This window comes from Vidua macroura, chromosome 16 (genome assembly GCF_024509145.1).
Source record: "Vidua macroura isolate BioBank_ID:100142 chromosome 16, ASM2450914v1, whole genome shotgun sequence".
Lineage (NCBI taxonomy): Eukaryota > Metazoa > Chordata > Aves > Passeriformes > Viduidae > Vidua > Vidua macroura.
In genome coordinates, this window is record NC_071586.1 from 14,572,167 (window position 1) to 14,594,201 (window position 22,035).

At 54.3% G+C, this 22,035-nt stretch overlaps 3 protein-coding genes across 5 annotated transcripts; 2 read left to right on the top strand and 1 right to left on the bottom strand.

The window, feature by feature from the left end:
- Nucleotides 1-81: 81 nt before the first annotated feature.
- SMCR8 (SMCR8-C9orf72 complex subunit) lies at nucleotides 82-11,569 on the top strand. 2 transcript variants are annotated; one of them, XR_008439672.1, is made up of 3 exons: nucleotides 82-2,482; nucleotides 4,474-7,946; nucleotides 11,555-11,569. XR_008439672.1 is itself a non-coding variant. In XM_053992418.1 (2 exons), exons 1-2 carry the CDS (start codon nucleotides 138-140, stop codon nucleotides 4,925-4,927), a joined length of 2,799 nt encoding a protein of 932 aa, XP_053848393.1. In that variant the 5' UTR covers nucleotides 82-137; the 3' UTR covers nucleotides 4,928-9,136. The 2 variants fall into 2 exon arrangements, 1 of the variants encoding a protein (XP_053848393.1); XM_053992418.1 differs by lacking the exon at nucleotides 11,555-11,569 and having other exon boundaries at nucleotides 4,474-9,136.
- Nucleotides 9,102-14,885, bottom strand: SHMT1 (serine hydroxymethyltransferase 1). 2 transcript variants are annotated; one of them, XM_053992420.1, is made up of 12 exons: nucleotides 14,840-14,885; nucleotides 13,545-13,662; nucleotides 13,111-13,256; nucleotides 12,704-12,819; nucleotides 12,453-12,613; nucleotides 12,209-12,290; nucleotides 11,757-11,969; nucleotides 11,400-11,516; nucleotides 10,937-11,059; nucleotides 10,632-10,748; nucleotides 10,406-10,516; nucleotides 9,102-9,976 (listed from the first exon to the last, which is right to left on the bottom strand). In XM_053992420.1, the coding sequence occupies exons 2-12, from the start codon at nucleotides 13,635-13,637 to the stop codon at nucleotides 9,807-9,809; spliced, it is 1,449 nt and encodes a 482-aa protein (XP_053848395.1). In that variant the 5' UTR covers nucleotides 13,638-13,662; nucleotides 14,840-14,885; the 3' UTR covers nucleotides 9,102-9,806. The 2 variants fall into 2 exon arrangements, with proteins under 2 accessions (XP_053848395.1, XP_053848394.1); XM_053992419.1 differs by lacking the exon at nucleotides 14,840-14,885 and adding an exon at nucleotides 14,510-14,567.
- Nucleotides 13,218-21,379, top strand: LOC128815597 (chemerin-like receptor 1). Its single transcript, XM_053992424.1, has 2 exons — nucleotides 13,218-13,475; nucleotides 19,783-21,379. The coding sequence occupies exon 2, from the start codon at nucleotides 19,800-19,802 to the stop codon at nucleotides 20,883-20,885; it is 1,086 nt and encodes a 361-aa protein (XP_053848399.1). The 5' UTR covers nucleotides 13,218-13,475; nucleotides 19,783-19,799; the 3' UTR covers nucleotides 20,886-21,379.
- The last annotated feature ends 656 nt before the right edge of the window (nucleotides 21,380-22,035 follow it).

The window sequence follows — 22,035 nt, forward strand, 5'->3', positions numbered from 1 at the left end:
CGGCGTGAGGGGGACGCGGGGCTGCGGCTGCGGCGGGGCCGGGCCGGGGCTGCGCCGGTGCCTCCCGCGGGGCCCGGCGGTGGCGGGGGGACCGGGGGCGCGTCGCTGCTCCATGTCGGTCCCGTCCTGCGGGAAATATGATCAGCGCCCCTGACGTGGTGGCCTTCACCAGGGAGGAGGAGCTGGAGGATGATCTGTACCGCGAGCCGCCCCTGCCCGAGGAGTACTCGGTGCCGCTGTTCCCCTTCGCCGGCCAGGGCGCCAACCCCTGGGCCAAGGTCGCCGGCTCCAAGTTCACCCGGGACTTCATCCTCATCTCCGAGTTCTCGGAGCAAGTGGGGCCCCAGCCCCTCCTGACCATCCCCGATGACGCCAAAGTGTCGGGCACCTTCGATCTCAATTATTTTTCCCTGCGGATCATGTCTGTGGATTACCAGGCATCCTTCGTGGGGCACCCTCCCGGCTCTGCCTACCCGAAGCTGAACTTTGTGGAGGATTCCAAGGTGGTGCTGGGGGACTCCAAGGAAGGGGCCTTTGCCTACGTGCACCACTTGACCCTGTATGACCTGGAAGCCAGGGGCTTTGTGAGGCCATTCTGCATGGCCTATATTTCTGCTGACGAGCACAAAATCATGCAGCAGTTTCAGGAACTCTCCACCGAGTTCTCCAAAGCCTCCGAATGCCTGAAGACGGGGAACCGGAAAGCTTTTGCCAACGAACTGGAAAAGAAACTAAAAGATCTCGACTACACCAGGACCGTCCTGCACAACGAGACTGAGCAACAGAAGAAAGCCAACGACAAGGGGTATTACACAACCCAGGCCATTGAGAAGGCCAACGAGCTGGCCAGTGTGGAAAAGTCAATCATCGAGCACCAAGACCTGCTGAGGCAAATCCGGTCGTATCCCTACAGGAAGCTGAAGGACTCTGAATTCCACCCCTACGAGCCAGAGTGTGCCCTGGACCGGGCTGACGCGGGCAGCGATCAGAACCCGACTGCCTCCGACCCCGCTGAGCCCGGAGAAACTCACCTTTACACCCACGTGCCATCCTACACCCCCAAACTCATCAAAGCCAAGTCTGCCAAGTGCTTTGACAAGAAGCTGAAGACACTGGAGGAACTCTGTGATGTTTATTTTTTCACCCAAACCCTTGACCAGTTGCACCATATCGAGAGGACTTTTCGAGGGGATGTTTGTTACCTCCTGACAGAGCAGATCAGCCGGGCTCTCCTAAAGCAACAGAGTGTCACCAACTTCCTCTTTGAGGATGTGTCTTTCCTGGATGAAAAACCTCCTGAAAAACAGTACAGAGGCTGCCAGGGGCTCGGCCAAGACGCCATAGATGAAAAGTGTTCAGAAGAGTCCCTTGCTCCTAAAGTGGTCATCAGCCTGGGCTCCTACAAGTCCAGTGTGGAGTGCGTGCCCATCAAGATGGAGCAGGAAATGGAGGACTCTGAAGAGCCCAAAATGTCTGAGTCTGTGATATCTGAGCACCAGGAGAACCTGGACTATCTGGATGCAGATATCAAAGGCAGCATCAGTAGCGGGGAGAGCATCGAGGTGCTGGGAACGGAGAAGTCGGGATCTGGGCTGACAAAATCGGAGAGCCAGGCCAGCCTGCCCGTCATTCCCAGCCCCCAGGCGGGCCGGAGCAAGGTGGGCAGCCGGCGCACGGTCAGCGAGGACAGCATCGAGGTGCTCAGCACGTGTCCCTCCGAGTCCCTCATCCCAGAGGACTTCAAAGCGAGCTACCCAAGTGCCATTAACGAGGAGCCCTACGCGGATGATGACGAGGGAGGCCTTCGCTTCACCCCCAGAGCGAACCCGGGCGTCGATGATGGCCAGGACGACATCTCAAAGCAAGAAGGCTTAGTGCAGGTGGATGCCGCCTGTTGCATCGGGAAGGAGAGTCCCAACTTCCTGGAGCCCCTGCCCGAGCTGGGGCAGAAGCCGTGCGAGGAGGACGGGGTGGTGCGGATCCCCCCGCAGCCGTACCGGCCGGCCGAGCAGGGGCTGCGCGGGGGCTTCCCCTCCCACGAGGGCCTCTCGGGGGGGCTCCTGCCCTGCGAGCTCGACTCGCGCTACCTGACGGGCAGCAGGGAGGTGAGTAAGAGCAGCCTGGACGAGTGCTCGGACGCCACGAGCTACATCAGCAGCGCCGCCTCCACGTGCTCCGACAGGACCCCGTCTCCCGCCCACCTGGCCTGCGCGGCCGGGGAGAGGCACAGAAAGAGGGCCGGGCAGAACGCGCTGCGCTTCATCCGCCAGTACCCCTTTGCCCACCCCGCCATCTACTCCCTGCTCAGCGGGAGGACCCTGGTCGTGCTGGGGGAGGACGAGGCCATGGTCAAGAGGCTCGTGACGGCGCTCTCCATCTTCGTGCCCAACTGCGGTGCCTACGCCAAGCCCGTGAAGCACTGGGTCACCTCGGCTCTGCACCTGGTGGATTTCCAGAAGTGGAAGTTGATTGGACTCCAGAGGTAAATGCAAGGATCTGATTGCTTTAGTAGGGTTGAGGTGTGTGGTAAGAACTTCATCTCACAGGGCAATGGGTGTGCAGGGGTGGTCTCTTAATTACCGACATAGCTGCCACGAATTTCTGCTGGTGGGATTTATTTTGGAAAAGGAGTAGACTTATCCCTGTGTCCAGCCTCGCTGGGGAGTCAATATTTAAAACAGCACTTGCTGCCTGCCTCATGTGAGTTACTTGGCCAGGAGGTTTTTGCCTGGCAAAGCAGAGAACAAACACCTGAGTCCTGCTGGGTTCCTGGCTGATCTGATACAAGTGTTCCCGGAGTCCCTTGTGTGCTCTGCTTTGCCATCTCCTGCTGGAACTCTTCTCACATTTCTAGCTGGAATTTTAGGGTAAATGGTGCTGTGCTGAAGGGGAGGGTTTTTTCTTCTGGAGCCTGTTGAAGAGGTGATGAGATCTGTAGGTCAGAATTGGAGTGCAGCACCTCAGTCTGTGCTGGTGAGGAAGAAAGGTCCCTGGAGTTGTGCAGGAGCAGTGTTGGGATTGTAGGAAACCTCTGCTTAGGGTGAGAACTGTCCCAAAAACAAGTGCCCCTTCCCAACACCCAGTCCTTAACTGTGGCTTCACAGCTCATACTAGGAAGGAATGTTTGCTCAGCTCAAGGGCCCTGCCCTTGTTGATGTTATGAAAAGGACTTTTTTGTGTGTTCCAGGATGTGTTCTGTGCTTTGGGTGCAGGTATGGCAGGGAATGGCCATTGCTGTCACCAGTGTGGAAAACATGAGTCAGAGTGGCAGACAGTGCTCAGAGCCAGGCTGGAACAGCTCCTGCAGGAGTGTTTGTAAACAGCAGGAAAATTTAAACACAGAAACCTGCTTTCTGAGCTGCAGATTATTGTATTGCTGGGGGATGTGGATGCCGAAATTATCCAGAACTGTGAGTTTGCTCTCATTTCTGTGCTTGTGAGGCAGGATGACAGCTCTGCCAACAACTGCTCACAAGCTCTCTGTCTGTCAGTGAGGTTTTTAAAAACCCCAAGTGTTTACTCGTTGCTCCACGTTTGTGGTTAGATGCCATTTTTATAAACAGAAATCTTTATTTAAGAACTGCCTGTAACATGTGTCAGTCATTTCAGCTCTCCTCTGTGGAATGTTAATTAAGTGTTCAGTTTAATGTGGGTGCTCTCCACAAACCATTTGTAGGAGAGCCCTGGGAAGGAATTTATAGGCTGAACTATTTATTCCAGTAAGGATCCTGTGTCTCCTATGGCCAGGTGCTGCCTGGGCACTGGGGCAGCCCCTACACCAGTTGGGGCTCCCGTTTTGAGGCTGGGAACTGTATCTCAGCCCAGCAACTATCACCACAAAGAACGGAGGAGCTGAAGGGTTTGTGTAGGCTTGTAATTTGCATTTCAATAACGTTAGGTTAAGCTTGGTGGGTAATTGTATTCTTGTGAGCATGCTGTGGGTTTGCACCCGAGTGACAAAGAGCCAGACTGAGCCATGGAATGTTGTGGGTTAAGGATGGTTCTCTCTTTTAGGAAATTCAGAAGGTTCTGCTCCACTCAGGGCTTCGACCACCTCAGAGCAGCTCCCTCCCAATGGGGGGAATGTGGAGATCTTGGAAAGGGGGGACTGCTTTGGGTTTCTGAGTCACATCGGGAGGCTTCCAGCTGCTGTAAGGTGTGTCTGTTCACCAGAGATGTCCTATGAGTCCCTCTGCATGTCCCTGAGGGAGGAAGCTGACCAGAAGTGTGGTGGTTTACGCTGCAGCATGCACAGTACAGATCAGGGCATGTGCGGATCCAGGGAATCGAGGTTTCTTTAGGATATGGCAGGCTGGAGAGCCAATTTATCCCCCCCTAGGCTTTATTCACCCACAGAGATCTTGCACCAGCTCATCAGCTAGGGGGAAACTCCACGGGACACAGGGCACGGACACACCCTGCTGCTTAAATTCTGCCTCCCCTGCAGCCCTGACCTGTGTGTTGCTGTTGCAGGGCAGTGTCCCCTGCCGGGGTGAACGTGCTGCACGCCCTGAGCCGGTACAGCCGCTACCTGAGCATCCTGGACGCCGACAGCAAGACCCTGCGCTGCCCCCTCTACAAGGGCACCGTGGTGGCCCGGCTGGCCGACCACCGCACGCAGATCAAGCGTGGCAGCACCTACTACATGCACGTCCAAAGCATCCTCACCCAGCTGTGTTCTAAAGCCTTCCTCTTCACCTTCTGCCATCATTTGCACCTTCCCATCAGCGAAAGGGAACCGGAGGAATCCGTTGTGAATCGCAGGATGAACTTCCTAAAGCTTCAACTGGGCCTTGCAAATGAAGATATCAAAATCGTGCAGTACTTGGCCGAGCTGCTGAAGCTGCACTACATTCAGGAACCGGGGCAGGGGGGGAGCCCCCTGCTCAGATTTGACTATGTTCCCAGCTTTTTGTACAAAATCTAGCCTTGCACAGGCCGTGTGCCCACGTGCTCGGAGTCTGACAGAGCTCATCCGTGCTTGACATTGCCGCTGTCTGCTGTAGCTCTCACACATCAGGAAGGGGCCCAGGTGTTGGTGTCTCTGCTCTGCAGAAATCCAGGTCTGCAGGAGTGGATTTCTGGGTGTTCCCTGTAGCCAAAAGCGTAGATGTTCCATCACATAAACCATCGGGCACTCTGTAAATGTTAGAAGGGGCACTGTTAAAGTGGATCACGGCAGCATCCCGGGGGGTTATGGCATGAGGGGAGGTGGGCTGTCTCGGGGATCAATACTGACTAGTGTGCAGCCCCCCATATAGCACAGTGTCCTGCACGCTTCTGCCAGAACTCTGAGCACTGTCAGTCCCTTCCAAGGAGCCAGGGCTGTGATCAGAGGTGTCAAGGCCATGTGAAGTTTTGTATCCACTGATGTGACTGTCATGGGAGTGTAGCTCAGAGCCCCCTGGCAGGGTGGCAGCTCAAAGGTCCATGCACAGCCACAGTGGATGGTGTCCCTTCCTGCACTGAGTTTCTGGGCACTTCCCAGGATAGGTTGTCATTGAGGGGGTGGGAGCACAGTGGAGGCACACATGCTTCTCTCCAGAAAGGGTTTCCCAGTGTCTCCCAGCTTGGTTAAAATCAAGAAGGTGGAAGCACTCCCTGAGGCTGGTGAGCCCCGAGGCGCCGGCCGCTGCGAATGTAGAGCACTGTGCCTTGTTCATTTGTCACGTCCGATTTGCTGGGCGGCCTCCGAGCAGGCTGCAGGGAGTCTGGGAATCCTCAGGCTGCAGGGAGACTGGGAATCCTCAACTGTGAGGTCGGGGGTGGCTTTTTAAAGACAGAAGTGAACTGAAGGAGGGTGAGAGCCCTCTTTTTAGGTGCTTTTTGTGGTGGGGTAACAATGTGATTGAGCTGGAGCCACGCTGTGAGACAGCAGGCTGTTAGCACAGGCTGCCTGGCTGGTGAGGTACAAGTGCTCAGGAGAGATCGGGGATGAAGGTACTGGATTCTATGTTTTATCCATAATAGTTTATTTTATTTTATTTTGTTGGGGAGTTGGCATTTGTGCTTTGTGGTAAAACAGGGCTGGCATTGCTGCCTGCTGCTCCTGGCTGAGCCGTTGTCGCGTCCTGACTACCTCTCCCGGGGTTCCTGGGTGGCTCTGGATGGGGCAGAACTGCTGCTCCCTGAGCCTGGGTACTGAGAACTTTTCCTTTCAAAGCTTCTGTGCCATAAAGGATGTACCACCAACGTGGTGGCACTCACAGATTGTTCCTGTCAGTGCCCAAAGCTTTGTGCCCGGGCGCGGCGCTTCCCTCTGGAGTCTCGTAGGTGATACTGAGCCTGGGCTGCTCTGCCCGGTGCCATGTGGCAGTAGCAGCTCCCAAGGTACTTCTAAGTAAGAAAAGTCTTTTCTAGGAAAGCTAATCTTGGTTTTAATTCTTTTTAATGCTGATTATGGGGTGAGAGCAGCTGACATCATACAAGAGCTGACCTGTTCTTTGGTTTGTTGGTTTTTTTTTAAACTTCTGTTTATGGTGATAATGTGAGGCAGCTTTGGAGATGAATGTGATCTTTCTTCTGAGTCTGGGAAGTTTCTGTGTACAGCCTGGGATTCCCCAGCGTGGCTTAGACCCCACTGAGACTTGCTGTGAGACCTGCACTCCTCCAAACCCATGTCTGGAGGCAGGGAGGCTCGCTGGGGATGCTGTCATTTTGCACCAGCATCAGTGCCTCAGGACTGTGCCACCTCCTCCTCTCCCCTGGAAAGGGCTCTCTGGGGTATAAAGCAGCAGGGCAGAAAAGTTGTTTTTAAGGTTATTGCTGTTTGTGGTGGCTCAGCCAAGTTGGCCTGTGGTACACTCCAGAGAGACTTCCTGGGTCAGGGGTTGCTTGTGATGGTGTTTTGAGGTCGTGGTTGGAAGCAGTGTGGTGTGGCCTTTGCTGAAGGTGAGCTTCTCACCTTTATAGCATGTTCAGAGCCTTTTCCTGTCCTGCCTGTGCCCTCCTGTCTCATGTGAGCTGAGTCTGCTGGTGAAAGGCCTCCGTGTCCATCCAGTTGGCTGCTCCCTGAAGTGACTCAAGGTGCCCCCTGATTGATTCATGCACACCCAAACTTCACAGTAAAGCTGAGCTGAGATTCTGTGGGGAAAGAGGCATCTGGGTAGATGAGTAATGCAGGTGACACCAGGCAGATGAAAGCTCCCAGCAACCTGCTCTGGAGCAGTGCTCAAAGCAGGAGCTTGTTTCCTGCTGAGAAACCACCTAGTGCTGTTTGGGTTTAAGGAGGGAGGGAGGGACAGACTTTTTTCCTGCTGACTCACTCCCGTCTTCCTCCAGCAGGGAGTGGGAGAGATGATTCGTGGTGGCTCATCTTAGAGTCACAGTGGTCTCGACCTGTGGTGTTCAGCTGTGCTCATAAATTGATAAATAACTCCCTTCTTGCTCCCTCTGTCCAACCTGTAGTATCTGATATTTAAGGCCGTGTTGAGCAATACTTGCACTACCACCTGTCTGACCTGCTTCACCTCTCTGCCACAAAGCAGCCCTGACTGGGGAGGATGCCCCGGGGGCTTGGCTGGAACATCACCCCATTCCCAACGGGAGCTCTGGGATTATCTGCAACTGGGAGCTGTGGAGAAACACGTCCTGGAGTGCTTGTCCTCCTCTCAGCAGCGTAACCTCTGAACTTGGACTGGAAAAGGGGGAGTTGACACCGGGCTGTGGCACCTCCGTGCATTTGGAGCCCTCTGCTTGTGGTGGCAGAAACTGGGGGAATTCCAAGGGCAGCTGGTGTCTGGGAGCTGAGTTCCTCTTTCCTCTGTAGTTTCTCTGTCTCTGTTTTTCTGCTGCTGTACAGTACAGATCCCTGTATTGGCACTTTAGGACTTCCCTCCATCTCTGGTGTGGTACCTGAGCAGTTCCTGATATTCACAGACTAACAACAAGCCACAACCTTTGCACTGATAGCTCCCGCCGTGCGTTCTGGCACGTGTGTCATCGTCGTCTTGCCTGAGCCATCCTTCCACGAGGAGCAGGGCGGGTTCCTGGCAGCGCCAGTGCCATCCTCACCAGCCTTTCAGCTGCCAGGGCCAGCGGTGCCCTGCATGGCCGTCCCCTGCTTCCGTGAGTGCTGCCAGCCCAGCATGTCCCCGCTCCCGCACGGCCGCGCTGGCTCCCCCCTCGCTGCCAGGGAGAGGAGGTGTTGGAGCTGACCGAGAATTCATCAGAGCAGAAGCCTCCCCCGGCCAGGAGAGAGGGCTCCCGTTTCCCACTCCTGCTCTTCCCACAGCCCCTGCTCTGCTCTCCACTAACCCACCGCTTCCAGCTCCCACCCCAGGAGGCTCAGCCATAGCTGTAGGTGATCTTAACCCTACAAAGGTTTCATTTCTCAGAGAAACAGTGCTCAGATTTCCTTTCATCTGATAGCAATCACTTCTGAGCAGCTCCACAGCTGCCTTGCCTCGGCAGGGAGGAGCTGCCTATACTCTAGCAATATTCACCATGGTGGGAGGGTGGGAGAGGCACTCCAGGGGTGGGAGCTGATGGCTCTGTGCCCCCAGACCAGTTCTTTGGGTTTTATTGAGTGTGAGGGTCCTGAGCCCCCTGGTCTGGTGGTGGGGGCCAGCCCACGCTGCAGACTCCAGGAGCTGGGCAGGACCTGGGGCTCGTAGCAGCACAGTGGGAAGGCTCCTGTAACAGGGTGTGAGGGAATTCAGGGAGCTGCCCAGGCTGCAGGAGAACACCTGCCCCAGAGCACAGTGTCAGAGCACCAAACTGCACCCCGATATTGGAGGGGTCACAAACCCCCACCCACTGCTCCCTGAGACGGATTTAACTGGAAGGCAGAAGCAGGGTACCCGGTCCTGCCGGCGGCACGGCTGCTGGCACGGGGATGGGGCTGGGCTCAGAGCTGCCTCTGAAGGCTGCCAGGAGGCTGTGATGAATTCTCATCTTATTTTAAAAGCACTGTATCCTATTCCTGCATGTTGAGTTCCGTGTGTGTGCCTGTGCGTGCCGAATGCTTGCGTCAGTAGTTAGGGCGAGTGTGACCGGGAGAAATCCAAGAAGCATGTCTTAGTGTCGTGCTGTAAGTGTTACTGCACAAGAGTTTAACAGATGTTAACACCAAATGATTAGTCTGAGAAATGTACTTTTAAAAAAAAAAATATTTATTTGGGTTCAGATATTTTTGAAATACAAAAAAAAAAAAAGAAAAAAAAATTGGTCGTATTTTTTAAAGCTTATAATTCTTGTCATACATTGTGGTTAAATTCTTAATTTTATCGTGCTTATTAAAAAATGGTTCAACCTAAGCTTTGCGCCAAGGGGTCTGAGAAAGTACTGGAGGGTCTGGTTAGGATGGGATGGCGATCCCAGGAGGGATGTTCAGGACAAGGCTTGGCCTTGTCGTAGCCTGTGGAGGTGGCAAGGCACAAAGGATGAAGGGGAATCCCCGAGGCTGAAACCAGGGGGACTTTTAGTGGCTGTGAGGTTTCTTGTGCAGCTGGAGCCCCTGTCCCTCACACTGCCATGGGCAGGGTGTCCAGGGAATGTGGACAGACCAGCCTAAAGCTCATCTGCTGCTCCACAGCCAGCAGGAGCTGGATGGCACCTGGCCATGAGGTGAGGGTGTCCTGGTGCTCGGTCCCAGTGGTGACACAGTGGTGAAGGGCTGGTGTCCCCACAGGGGTTGTACTCATGGGGTCCTTTTGCCCCACATGGGAGAGGAAAGAGGAGTAAAAGCCAAAGGAGGAGCTGTTGCTGCAGCTCCACAGGGAAGTTCTGGGAGAAGGCACTGGGGTGTTGGTCTCAGGCTGGGGATCGTGGGTGTGCCACCATCCTGGGTACTCCTGTGGCTCCCCTTACAGGACAGGCAGCCCCGGGAGCGGGAACGTGCCTGCGAAGGCTTCTACCTCTTCCTTCAGTGCCTTCAGCTCCCCACGGTATTTTGGGTCCTCCAATTTGTCCTTGAATTCCTTCAGCGTGGCCTTGGGGCTCATGTCCTTCTGCACACGCAGAGCCAGCTCGATCCCTGCCAGGATGGGAGATGTCTTGGTCAGCCCTCGCAGCTGCTGCCATCCACGGCTCTCCCAGCCCTGCTGCTCCCTGGGACACAGCCCTGCTCCCTCCCCTCTTCCTCCTTCCCATCCGAGGGACTTGCTGCCCAGGGAAACAACTTGGAACTCCTGAGGACAACTGGGAGAAAACTGCGAGAGGGACAGGCTTTCAGCCCACTGCCTGTGCAGTGGGGAGAGTTTGGCTGGTCCCAGCTGTGGCCAGATGCCCTGCCCCACATCCAGATGTGGAGGTAGGATGATTATTCCTCACTGGTGGGTGTGCCCCCTTGCCAGCTGTGGCGATGGCTCCAGCGTGGCTCAGCTGGTGCCTCCTCACCCGAGGGAGCTGCCCTGTTCCAGGCTGGTGCTGGAGCTGAGGCCTGGCCCACACGCCCCTGGCTCACCTTTGTGGATGTACTGGGCCACCTTGCGGAAATCGTCCTGCCGGAAGCCGCGCGAGGTGAGAGCCGGCGTGCCGAAGCGGAGGCCGCTGGGCCGCAGGGCACTGACATCACCTGCGGCACAGCGAGGCACGCGTGACCAAACCTGGCACCCAAACCACCGCCTGTGGCATTCCAGCCTGGCTCCTGGAGCGGACCAGGAGCTGGCAGAGCTTGTGGGATCTCTCACCAGGGCACGTGTTCTTGTTGCAGGCGATGGAGCAGAGCTCCAGCACGCGCTCGGCCCGGCCGCCGTCCGTGCCTTTGCTGCGCAGGTCCACGAGGATCAGGTGATTGTCAGAGCCCCCTGCAAAGAGAGGGGTTTGGTGGGATTGGGGAAATGCTGCTCCCGCAGGAAACTTCACCAAAAGAAGACTTGAGATTTAACAAGGGGTGAGGAATTGGCCAACGGAGCCCTGCCCACGGTGGCCTTGAAGAGGTGCCCTGGTCAGACCCCAGGGTCAGCCCCATCCCACTGCCGAGACGTGCCCTCACCTGTGACGATGTCGTAGCCCATCTCTGTCAGTGCTGATGAGAGTGCCTTGCAGTTGGCCACCACCTGCTGCTGGTAAGCCTTGAACTCGGGTGTCATGGCCTGATGCAGCGCCACGGCGATCCCTGTGGATAGAGGCAGGGTCAGATTTGGGGGGATCCCACCAGCAATGGCACTGCCAGCAGAAGCCATACTGGAGCCGAACAAACTAATGGACTGAGATCCTTCCTTTCCCCTCACCAGGCTGGTGGCATTGCCATGAGCCAAAACACAGCATAGGACACTTGGTCACTCCTTGGGCAGTGCTGGATCAACCAGCTGCCTTTTGCCACAGAGTCCCCAGGCTGTGAGCCCTGTAGGGCAGCTGGAGCCTCCCGTGCTGCTGCTGGGGGTCAGAGCCCTGCCAGGACACCTTTGCCAGCTCCCTGTGCCATGCTGGAGCTGACAGCCAGCCTGGCTGCATACCTGCAATGGCGTGGTTGTGCGGGCCTCCCTGCAGCCCTGGGAACACCGCCTGGTTGATGAGGCTCTCCAGGTTGTAGAGGGTCTCCTTGCCTGTCTTGGGGTCCACGCTGCGTGTGCCTGTGAGACAGGGAGCACATGGTGGCAAGGCAGCACAGCCATCCTTCCACGAGCTGCTTTCACCCCCTGGCTGCTCACAGCAGCCACAGTGGTTGTTCCTCTTCAAATCTGAGCCAGGGTTAGCCCAGGGAAGCTCCCCAGACACTCCCGGGATCTTTCTGCCCTCCCTCCTTCCCAGTTAGAGCAGGGAGCAGCGTTAACTTGCAGCGTTTCTCCCGGCAGCCCAGGCAGGTCGGGCACCTTTGCGGTAGAAGATCATGCCGGCCCTGCAGCCCCGCAGGGTCTTGTGGGTGGTGGTGGAGACGATGTCGCAGTGCTCGAAGGGCGAGGGCACCACGCCGGCGGCCACCAGCCCGCTGATGTGGGCCATGTCGGCCATCAGGTAGGCCCCGTTGTCGTCGGCGATCTTCCGCATGCGGGCGTAGTCCAGGTTCCGCGAGTAGCAGCTGACACCTGCGGGGACAGGCGGTGAGGAGGGGACAGGAGCAGATGTGCAGGACCCTGGGACAGCCCCGGGACCAGGCCTGCAGTGTGGACAGCCCAGCTGGGTACAGTACACGAGCTCCTTCCAGCGTGGTTGTGTTGGAGGTTTCCTCCTGGCACTGCAGCATCCATGAGCTTACAGGGGTGCTGCTGGCTTCAGGGAGGCACCCCCACCCCGGCTGTGCCACAGGTACAGGTGTGATCCTTACCTGCTATGATCAGCTTGGGGTGGAAGAGCCGGGCGTTCTCCTCCAGCTTGTCATAGTCAATGTAACCGGTCTTGGGGTTGACCTGGGAGAGGAAGAGGAGGGTTCAGCCACCCTGCTGTGGTGAAGATCAGCTGCAGTGTTGTCCTGCAGGAGAGGGTGCTGGCAGCCTGATGCTGGTACTTTTAACCTTAAGAGGCACCAACACTTATGATGCACCCTGGCTCTGGCTGGAGCAGCTCCCTACCTTGTAGGGCATGGACTCGAAGAAGACAGAGGTGGCAGAGATCTTCTTCTTGTCCGTCATGAAGCCGTGGGTGAGGTGGCCACCATCGGGCAGGTCCAGCCCCATGATCCTGCCGTGGGGCTCCACCAGGGCCGTGTACACCGCAAAGTTTGCGGGTGACCCTGCAGTGAGAGCACACCGGGCTGGTTATGAATGCTGGGGCACACAGGGGCCTGGGCAAACTGTCCTGGCTCTCCTGAGCACCCCAATACCTGAGTAGGGCTGGACATTGACTCCCCACTTCTGGGGGTCGAGCTGGTAAGCCTGCAGGGCTCGCTTCTGGCACAGCCTTTCCAGCTCGTCCACAAACTCCGTCCCGCCGTAGTACCTGCAGTAAAGGACAGGGCAGGGGTAAAACCAAACTCGTTACTCAGAACACAGGGCTTGGGCCAGCTGGGGAGAAATTGGGGTGATGCCCCTTTTGTGCAGTCACAGCAGATGTGATCCTGCTGAGACTGTCCTGTGTCTGGCCAAGGAAGAGGTCGAGAAGGTCAGAGCCTGTTCTAGAAGAGGCTGGCTGCCAGCATAAGGACACTGCTTCCTTCCCTGAGGTGAGGCCTGGCAGGATGGGGGGTTTCTCTCCCTCCCTGCAAGGCTAGCCCCAGCCATACCCCCATACCTCTGTCCTGGGTAACCCTCGGAGTATTTGTTGTTCATGCAGGATCCCAGGGCCTCCAGGACTGCTCGGCTTGCAAAGTTCTCCGATGCAATTAACTCCAGCCCCAACCTCTGCCGCTGCTTCTCCTTCTTGATGATGCTGTGCACCTTTGGGAGAGGAGAGAAATGGCTTCAGCCATGCTGGCTCTGCACAGAGATGTGGATGCTCCACCACAGGGACAGGGCTTGGAGAGGAGCCTGGAAAGGTGCTGGAGACGTGATCCCTTCTTGGTGCAGCTGATCCCGACCAGTCACAGAGAGGGCACAGAGGATGGATGGGTTCCAGCAGCTCAGCCTTGGACCCTGCCACGTCCTTGGCTTGACAAGGTCAGCATCCCCACGGCTGGCTGGGGGATGAATGAAGCAGCTGGGCAGGAGCCAGGAAGGGGCTCTCACCTCTGGGTCGTTGCTGTCCAGCGGCTCCATCACCATCTTGCTATGGGAGGCCCAGAGCTCGGCGCTGGGGAGGCCCTGTGTGGAGCTCGCCATGGTGCTGCTGCTGGCTCTGAGTCACCTGCCAGGGGAGCAGGGAGTCTGTGGGATGGCAGCAGGGCTGGGTGCCTCCACATGTCCCTGTGTGCTGCCTGCTGCCATCCCATGTATTCCCTGAGAACAGCCATGGGCTGTTGGGTGAGGAAAACACGCACAACCCTCAGGCTTCCCCTGCTGATTTAAGATCAGTTTTATTAATTACTGTGCTTTGATAATGTCTGATACTCTCCCATCACCACTCCTCCCTGAGCTCCCCCTGCCCAGCTCGGCAGTGCCTGATGTTTCATTTCAAGGGCAGTGAAGTGCTTATACCCACAGATCTCAATTTTAACACATGCTGTGATGCCCAACACACTTAAACCTCTTGGCTGCTTTCCCTTGGGCAAAACCCCAGCAGGTCAGAGTCCTGCCCAAACCCTGACTGAAGCATCTTGTGGAGCTGAGAGGCAGCAGCTCTGCCTCTGGTTCCATGGCATGGGTGATGCCCAGGCCTGGCAGGAGCCCTCTGGCCCAGTTGATGCCAGTGCTGCTCTTGGGGAAGGAGTAACAGCCCAGCTGCTGCCTTGGCAGGAAACAATGCATCTTTTTACTCATTAACCCCGCAAGGATGGGTGAAGGTCCGTGAGCAGGTTATTAAGCAATCCCACACGGTTTCCTTGTGCCAAGCTGCCAAAGTCCATTCACGCCGCCCTTGCTGGGCAGGGATGCTCAGCTGTGCTCTGGCCCAAGCCCAGTCCTCACTGGCAGGGTGGGAATCCTCACAGACAAAGGGGCTGGGCAGGGCAAAAGGCTGCGAGGGGAAGTGCTCTGGCTCTGAGCAGGATGCAGGTCCTGCGTGTCCCCCCAGCACAGGCTGCTGCAGCACTCACACTCACTGCTTCTGGCTCAGCGGGGACAGAGCTGCCATTCCCAGTCAGGATGAGACTCCCCACCATGGTGGACACCTGGCACCTCACCTGGAGAGCTCTACCTCCACCTCGTTCTGCAGCCCCTGCATCCCGACTCCACCACCTCCCACATCCCGAGTGCCTGGTGACGCCCCCCCTCTGCCCTGCCACGGGTGGCGGGGACCGGCGCTGCCTGGCCGCTGTGACCCGCAGCGGGATGCCGTGCCCCAGCCCTGCTCTCCCCACGCCGCACGCCCCGATCGTGTCCCGGTCCCGCTCCCGGTCCCGGTCCCGCTCCCGCTCGCTCCTTACCCGATCCTGATTCCGCTACCGCGCGGGAGCCCGCGCGCTACCATAGCCCGGCCGGGCCCCGCCCCCTCCGCGCCTCGACCAATCAGCGCCGCGCTCCGCCCCGGGTCCGGCGGCGGGGAATACGCTCGGGAAGCGCCTGGGCCAATCAGCGCCGCGCTCTGCCCCCTCCCCGCCTCCCATTGGCCCGCGCCGGGGCGGGGCTGGCGGCGGGGCCCGCACGTGGCGCCCGGAGCGCGGGTGACCTTGGCCGGGCCGGCAGGGCCGGGGGGCCCGACGCTGTCACCCATCCTCTGTAGTCACCCCTCTGTCGTCACCCCTTGCCATCACCCCTCCTCTGCCGTCACCCTTGTGCCGTCACCCCTTGCCATCACCCCTCCTCTGCCGTCACCCCTCTGTCGTCACCCCTTGCCATCACCCCTCCTCTGCCGTCACCCTTGTGCCGTCACCCCTTGCCGTCACCCTTCCTCTGCCGCCACCCCTCCTCTGTCGCCACCCCTGTGCCGTCTTAACTCCTCTCTTAAGTCCTCTCTTAAGTCCTCTCTTAAGTCCCAAGTCCTCTCTTAAGTCCTCTCTTAAGTCTTAACTCCTCTCTTAAGTCCTCTCTTAAGTCCTCTCTTAAGTCCCAAGTCCTCTCTTAAGTCCTCTCTTAAGTCCTAACTCCTCTCTTAAGTCCTCTCTTAAGTCCTCTCTTAAGTCCCAAGTCCTCTCTTAAGTCCTCTCTTAAGTCCCAAGTCCTCTCATAAGTCCTCTCTTAAGTCCTCTCTTAAGTCTTAACTCCTCTCTGAAGTCCTCTCTTAAGTCCTAACTCCTCTCTTAAGTCCTCTCTTAAGTCCTCTCTTAAGTCCCAAGTCCTCTCTTAAGTCCTCTCTTAAGTCCTAACTCCTCTCTTAAGTCCTCTCTGAAGTCCTCTCTTAAGTCCCAAGTCCTCTCTTAAGTCCTCTCTTAAGTCCTCTCTTAAGTCCCAAGTCCTCTCTTAAGTCCTCTCTTAAGTCCTCTCTTAAGTCCCAAGTCCTCTCTTAAGTCCTCTCTTAAGTCCTCTCTTAAGTCCCAAGTCCTCTCTTAAGTCCTCTCTTAAGTCCTCTCTTAAGTCCTAACTCCTCTCTTAAGTCCTCTCTTAAGTCCTCTCTTAAGTCCTAACTCCTCTCTTAAGTCCTCTCTTAAGTCCTAACTCCTCTCTTAAGTCCTCTCTTAAGTCCTCTCTTAAGTCCTAACTCCTCTCTTAAGTCCTCTCTTAAGTCCCAAGTCCTCTCTTAAGTCCTCTCTTAAGTCCTCTCTTAAGTCCTCTCTTAAGTCCTAACTCCTCTCTTAAGTCCTCTCTTAAGTCCTCTCTTAAGTCCTAACTCCTCTCTTAAGTCCTCTCTTAAGTCCCAAGTCCTCTCTTAAGTCCTCTCTTAAGTCCTCTCTTAAGTCCTAACTCCTCTCTTAAGTCCTCTCTTAAGTCCTCTCTTAAGTCCTAACTCCTCTCTTAAGTCCTCTCTTAAGTCCTCTCTTAAGTCTTAAGTCCTCTCTTAAGTCCTCTCTTAAGTCCTAACTCCTCTCTTAAGTCCTCTCTTAAGTCCTCTCTTAAGTCTTAACTCCTCTCTTAAGTCCTCTCTTAAGTCCTCTCTTAAGTCCTAACTCCTCTCTTAAGTCCTCTCTTAAGTCCTCTCTTAAGTCCTAACTCCTCTCTTAAGTCCTCTCTTAAGTCCTCTCTTAAGTCCTAACTCCTCTCTTAAGTCCTCTCTTAAGTCCTCTCTTAAGTCTTAAGTCCTCTCTTAAGTCCTCTCTTAAGTCCTAACTCCTCTCTTAAGTCCTCTCTTAAGTCCTCTCTTAAGTCTTAACTCCTCTCTTAAGTCCTCTCTTAAGTCCTCTCTTAAGTCCTAACTCCTCTCTTAAGTCCTCTCTTAAGTCCTCTCTTAAGTCCTAACTCCTCTCTTAAGTCCTCTCTTAAGTCCTCTCTTAAGTCCTAACTCCTCTCTTAAGTCCTCTCTTAAGTCCTCTCTTAAGTCCTCTCTTAAGTCTTAACTCCTCTCTTAAGTCCTCTCTTAAGTCCTCTCTTAAGTCCTAACTCCTCTCTTAAGTCCTCTCTTAAGTCCTCTCTTAAGTCCTCTCTTAAGTCTTAACTCCTCTCTTAAGTCCTCTCTTAAGTCCTCTCTTAAGTCTTAACTCCTCTCTTAAGTCCTCTCTTAAGTCCTCTCTTAAGTCTTAACTCCTCTCTTAAGTCCTCTCTTAAGTCCTCTCTTAAGTCTTAACTCCTCTCTTAAGTCCTCTCTTAAGTCCTCTCTTAAGTCTTAACTCCTCTCTTAAGTCCTCTCTTAAGTCCTAACTCCTCTCTTAAGTCCTCTCTTAAGTCCTCTCTTAAGTCCCAAGTCCTCTCTTAAGTCCTCTCTTAAGTCTTAACTCCTCTCTTAAGTCCTCTCTTAAGTCCTCTCTTAAGTCTTAACTCCTCTCTTAAGTCCTCTCTTAAGTCCTAACTCCTCTCTTAAGTCCTCTCTTAAGTCCTCTCTTAAGTCCCAAGTCCTCTCTTAAGTCCTCTCTTAAGTCCTCTCTTAAGTCCTCTCTTAAGTCTTAACTCCTCTCTTAAGTCCTCTCTTAAGTCCTAACTCCTCTCTTAAGTCCTCTCTTAAGTCCTCTCTTAAGTCCTCTCTTAAGTCTTAACTCCTCTCTTAAGTCCTCTCTTAAGTCCTCTCTTAAGTCCTCTCTTAAGTCCTCTCTTAAGTCTTAACTCCTCTCTTAAGTCCTCTCTTAAGTCCTCTCTTAAGTCCTCTCTTAAGTCTTAACTCCTCTCTTAAGTCCTCTCTTAAGTCCTCTCTTAAGTCTTAACTCCTCTCTTAAGTCCTCTCTTAAGTCCTAACTCCTCTCTTAAGTCCTCTCTTAAGTCCTCTCTTAAGTCCCAAGTCCTCTCTTAAGTCCTCTCTTAAGTCCTAACTCCTCTCTTAAGTCCTCTCTTAAGTCCTAACTCCTCTCTTAAGTCCTCTCTTAAGTCCTCTCTTAAGTCCTAACTCCTCTCTTAAGTCCTCTCTTAAGTCCTCTCTTAAGTCCTAACTCCTCTCTTAAGTCCTCTCTTAAGTCCTCTCTTAAGTCCTAACTCCTCTCTTAAGTCCTCTCTTAAGTCCTCTCTTAAGTCCCAAGTCCTCTCTTAAGTCCTCTCTTAAGTCCTCTCTTAAGTCCTAACTCCTCTCTTAAGTCCTCTCTTAAGTCCCAAGTCCTCTCTTAAGTCCTCTCTTAAGTCCCAAGTCCTCTCTTAAGTCCTCTCTTAAGTCCTCTCTTAAGTCCTAACTCCTCTCTTAAGTCCTCTCTTAAGTCCTCTCTTAAGTCCTAACTCCTCTCTTAAGTCCTCTCTTAAGTCCTCTCTTAAGTCTTAACTCCTCTCTTAAGTCCTCTCTTAAGTCCTAACTCCTCTCTTAAGTCCTCTCTTAAGTCCTCTCTTAAGTCCCAAGTCCTCTCTTAAGTCCTCTCTTAAGTCCTAACTCCTCTCTTAAGTCCTCTCTTAAGTCCTCTCTTAAGTCCCAAGTCCTCTCTTAAGTCCTCTCTTAAGTCCTCTCTTAAGTCCTAACTCCTCTCTTAAGTCCTCTCTTAAGTCCCAAGTCCTCTCTTAAGTCCTCTCTTAAGTCCCAAGTCCTCTCTTAAGTCCTCTCTTAAGTCCTCTCTTAAGTCCTAACTCCTCTCTTAAGTCCTCTCTTAAGTCCTCTCTTAAGTCCCAAGTCCTCTCTTAAGTCCTCTCTTAAGTCCCAAGTCCTCTCTTAAGTCCTCTCTTAAGTCCTCTCTTAAGTCTTAACTCCTCTCTTAAGTCCTCTCTTAACTCCTCTCTTAAGTCCCAAGTCCTCTCTTAAGTCCTCTCTTAAGTCTTAACTCCTCTCTTAAGTCCTCTCTTAAGTCCTCTCTTAAGTCTTAAGTCAGGGAGCATTTCCAGGCACCTCCAAAACCCCCCAGCCAAGGCTCTGAAGATTGTGTCCCCAGGACAGCGGGTGTGCCAGGCCCTGGCACAGGCTGGGCACGTTGCCGCTGTTGTGGGGAGCAGAGCTGGCCCTGTCCCGCTCGTGGCAGGGCACCCCAGTGCCCGGAGGGATTTCGGGGTGCTCAGGAGGGAGAGCAGCCAAGGGGATGAATGGCACAGGCAGGAGAGGGGCCGTGTTTCCTTCATTCATCAAATCCCAGTTAGTGGGCGGGCTTGGCCCACGGGCCTCAGGGAAGCTGCACCCTCTGGGGCTTCAGGGGTTAAATCAACACACCACAAATTGAGGAAGAAGATTAGGGAATAAGTGGTCCTACTAAATTCCTCGTGATCCCAAGGCATAGGAAAATGGGGCGCGGCAGCGTGAGTCACCCTGGCGAGGAGCAGCACAAGGGGAGTCACTCAGGAGGGTGAGACCACCCGCTGTGGGCAGAGCAGCCAAGGAACAGCACGGGGAGCCCCGCCAGGATCTGCCAAGGCAAGTGCCAGGATGAACAGGAGAGAGATGAGGAGAAGGGTGGGCTCACCAGAGGGTAGTGGGTGTGTAAAGGGCTTATGGTTACACTTGGTGTTGTTCTGGTGTTGTTCTGGTGTTGTTCTGCACTTCCCTGGAAGGGGCTTGGTGAAGGAATAGTCTGTTAACATCATTGTTACCAGTCTAGGTAGTTTTTGCCGTCATAATTTGTAACTGGTCATGCAAAGAGGATTAGTCACAGTGGGGGGATCTAGGTTTCCACGGTTTTGCTGCTGGCCCATGCTGGATTGCTGCTGTGGGCTGGTGATGAATGAGTTGTTCTGACACGCTGACACCAACACCAAAATAGGGGTAGGTTTCTCTGGTCGAGGTGGTTTCTGTGAGGTGCAGCTTGCACATGCTATAGAGAAGGACTTTATAGTAATTATAAATTCATTTATCTAATCTGGCTTTTCATACACATTTTGTGTACAGTTGCTTGCAAAGATTTTCACCTCTCTTGAGCTGCAGATAACAGCTGTGCTGTGATTTCAGGTCTTGGCTTGCGAGCGATGGACAGCACCTCTTCTTCCCCTTCCCCCTTCTCTGCCAGCTGCCCCACGGAGCAGCCTGAGAATGCCACTGACCATGACTACTACTCTGGGCTGCAGAAGACCATGCACATCCTCTCCATGGTGGTGTACAGCATCGCCTGTTTGCTGGGGGTGACAGGGAACGGCCTCGTCATTTGGATTGCAGGCTTCAAGATGAAGAAGACAATGAATTCCATCTGGTTCCTCAACCTGGCCATAGCTGACTTCATCTTTACCTTTTTCCTGCCCCTCAGCATCGCCTACACCGCCCTGGGCTTCCACTGGCCGTTTGGGAAGCTCCTGTGCAAGCTGAACAGCACCATCGCCTTCCTCAACATGTTTGCCAGCGTCTTCCTCCTGACGGTCATCAGCATCGACCGCTGCGTTTCTGTGGCCTTTCCCGTCTGGTCTCACAACCGCAGGAGCCCGGAGCTGGCGGCCAGGATCGCGCTGGGGACCTGGGTCCTGGCTGTCCTGCTCAGCTCCCCGTACCTCGTCTTTCGGGACACTGTGGTCAGCTCCAGGAACGTCACCAGCTGTTACAACAATTTCGCGCTGTCCGATGACCACACGTCGGAGGCAACGCGCAGGCTGTGGAGGATGCGGCACAAAGCGATGATCATCACGCGATTCCTTTGTGGGTTCCTCATCCCCTTCATGGTGATTCTCATCTGCTACAGCATTGTGGCTGTCAAGCTGAAAAGGAGGCAGTTGGCCAACTCTGCAAAGCCCTACAGAATCATCATTGCTGTCACAGTCTCGTTTTTCCTCTGTTACTTCCCCTATCACGTCTTCTCCTTGCTGGAAATATCCAAAAACTCTTCCAGCCATGAGATGAAACTGGCCCTTTACATAGGGATCCCCTTGGTTTCCAGCCTTGCTTTCTTCAACAGCTGCATCAACCCCATCCTGTATGTGTTTGTGGGGCCGGATTTCAAGGAGAAGTTTCGCCAGTCCATCCTGTCGACCTTCGAAGGGGCCTTCAGCGAGGAGTCGGTCCTGGGCAGCCTGACCAGCCGGCGCAAGTCCAGGTCTGCTTCGGAAGTGGAGGTCCCGAGGGTCTGAGCAGGTGCTGGTGTGGAAGGGGCCGTTCTTTTCTCTGCATTTTCCCTCATTTCAGAGCTCATGGGACTGGGGACTGCAAAGGGCTGCACATGCTAGCGAGGTGTGATTCATGTTTTGGAGGTATCTCAAATATGCTATGATTTAACCCACAAAGGGGATGGAAGAACTCTCTGGAGCTGCAGCAAGGTGGGTCAGAGTAGCAGCATTTTACTCCTTGTGCCTTTTGACTCTTGTGTGTGGAGCCTTTATTTAAAGAGGGTTAAATACAATGGCTGTATGTATTTTTGTAGGGAACAGTGAGTAAGAGACTCTTTTCTCTCCTCAGACAGGACAAATCAGTGGTTGTGCTGCTGTTACTCAGATTTGATGTATTTCTGAGCAATGCTAGTCTCTGTTTGTGTTTGACATGTTCCCAGCCCTTAAATAGCGCAGATCTGATACTTTGTGCTGTTGGTGAATGAATATTAACCCCCAATAAACTTGTGTAAAACATACCCAGCCTGTTGTGTTGCCTGTGAGATAAAACACTTGATCCAACCTGACCGAGCAGGTTCATCTTTGGTAACAGAACAAGCAGATAAAAAGATTAAATATCTAGAATTTGGAAACAAACCACTGGTATTAGCAGCAGCTCTATGAGTGAGGCAGACAGGACATGACCTGGGTGTGAGGATTTGCCTGGGGCACATGGATCTGATTGCCAGACCATGGTTTTGGTTTATTGTTGGGTTTCAGACCTTTGGGTACCTCTGAAAAACAGTGACTGGGAGAAGAAAAAAGAACAAGTGGCTGAGCTGACTCTGGCCAAGCTTCATGTTTGCAAGCTGTCCAGGATGAAGAAGGTGGGGACTTTCTTACAGGCTTGATAACCCTCTGGAACTCTGACATTTTTGTGAGTAGAAAATGTTGGTCATGTAACAGGGAATGACAGCACTGAGGTGTTGTCATTCCCAGCCCATCCTCGGCGTCTGAGCGAGCAGTGACTGTATCACACCTCCCTCTCCTGCCCTACCCAATTTACCTGTAAATTAGTCCAGCCTACCAATTGTCCCGTTTGTCCTGTCAGAAACCTGCCTTGGAGCCTCCCTGCTCCGGTGGCTGGAAAATCTCTGACTCCCAGCCGGATTGTAGGAATTTACACGTACCTCAC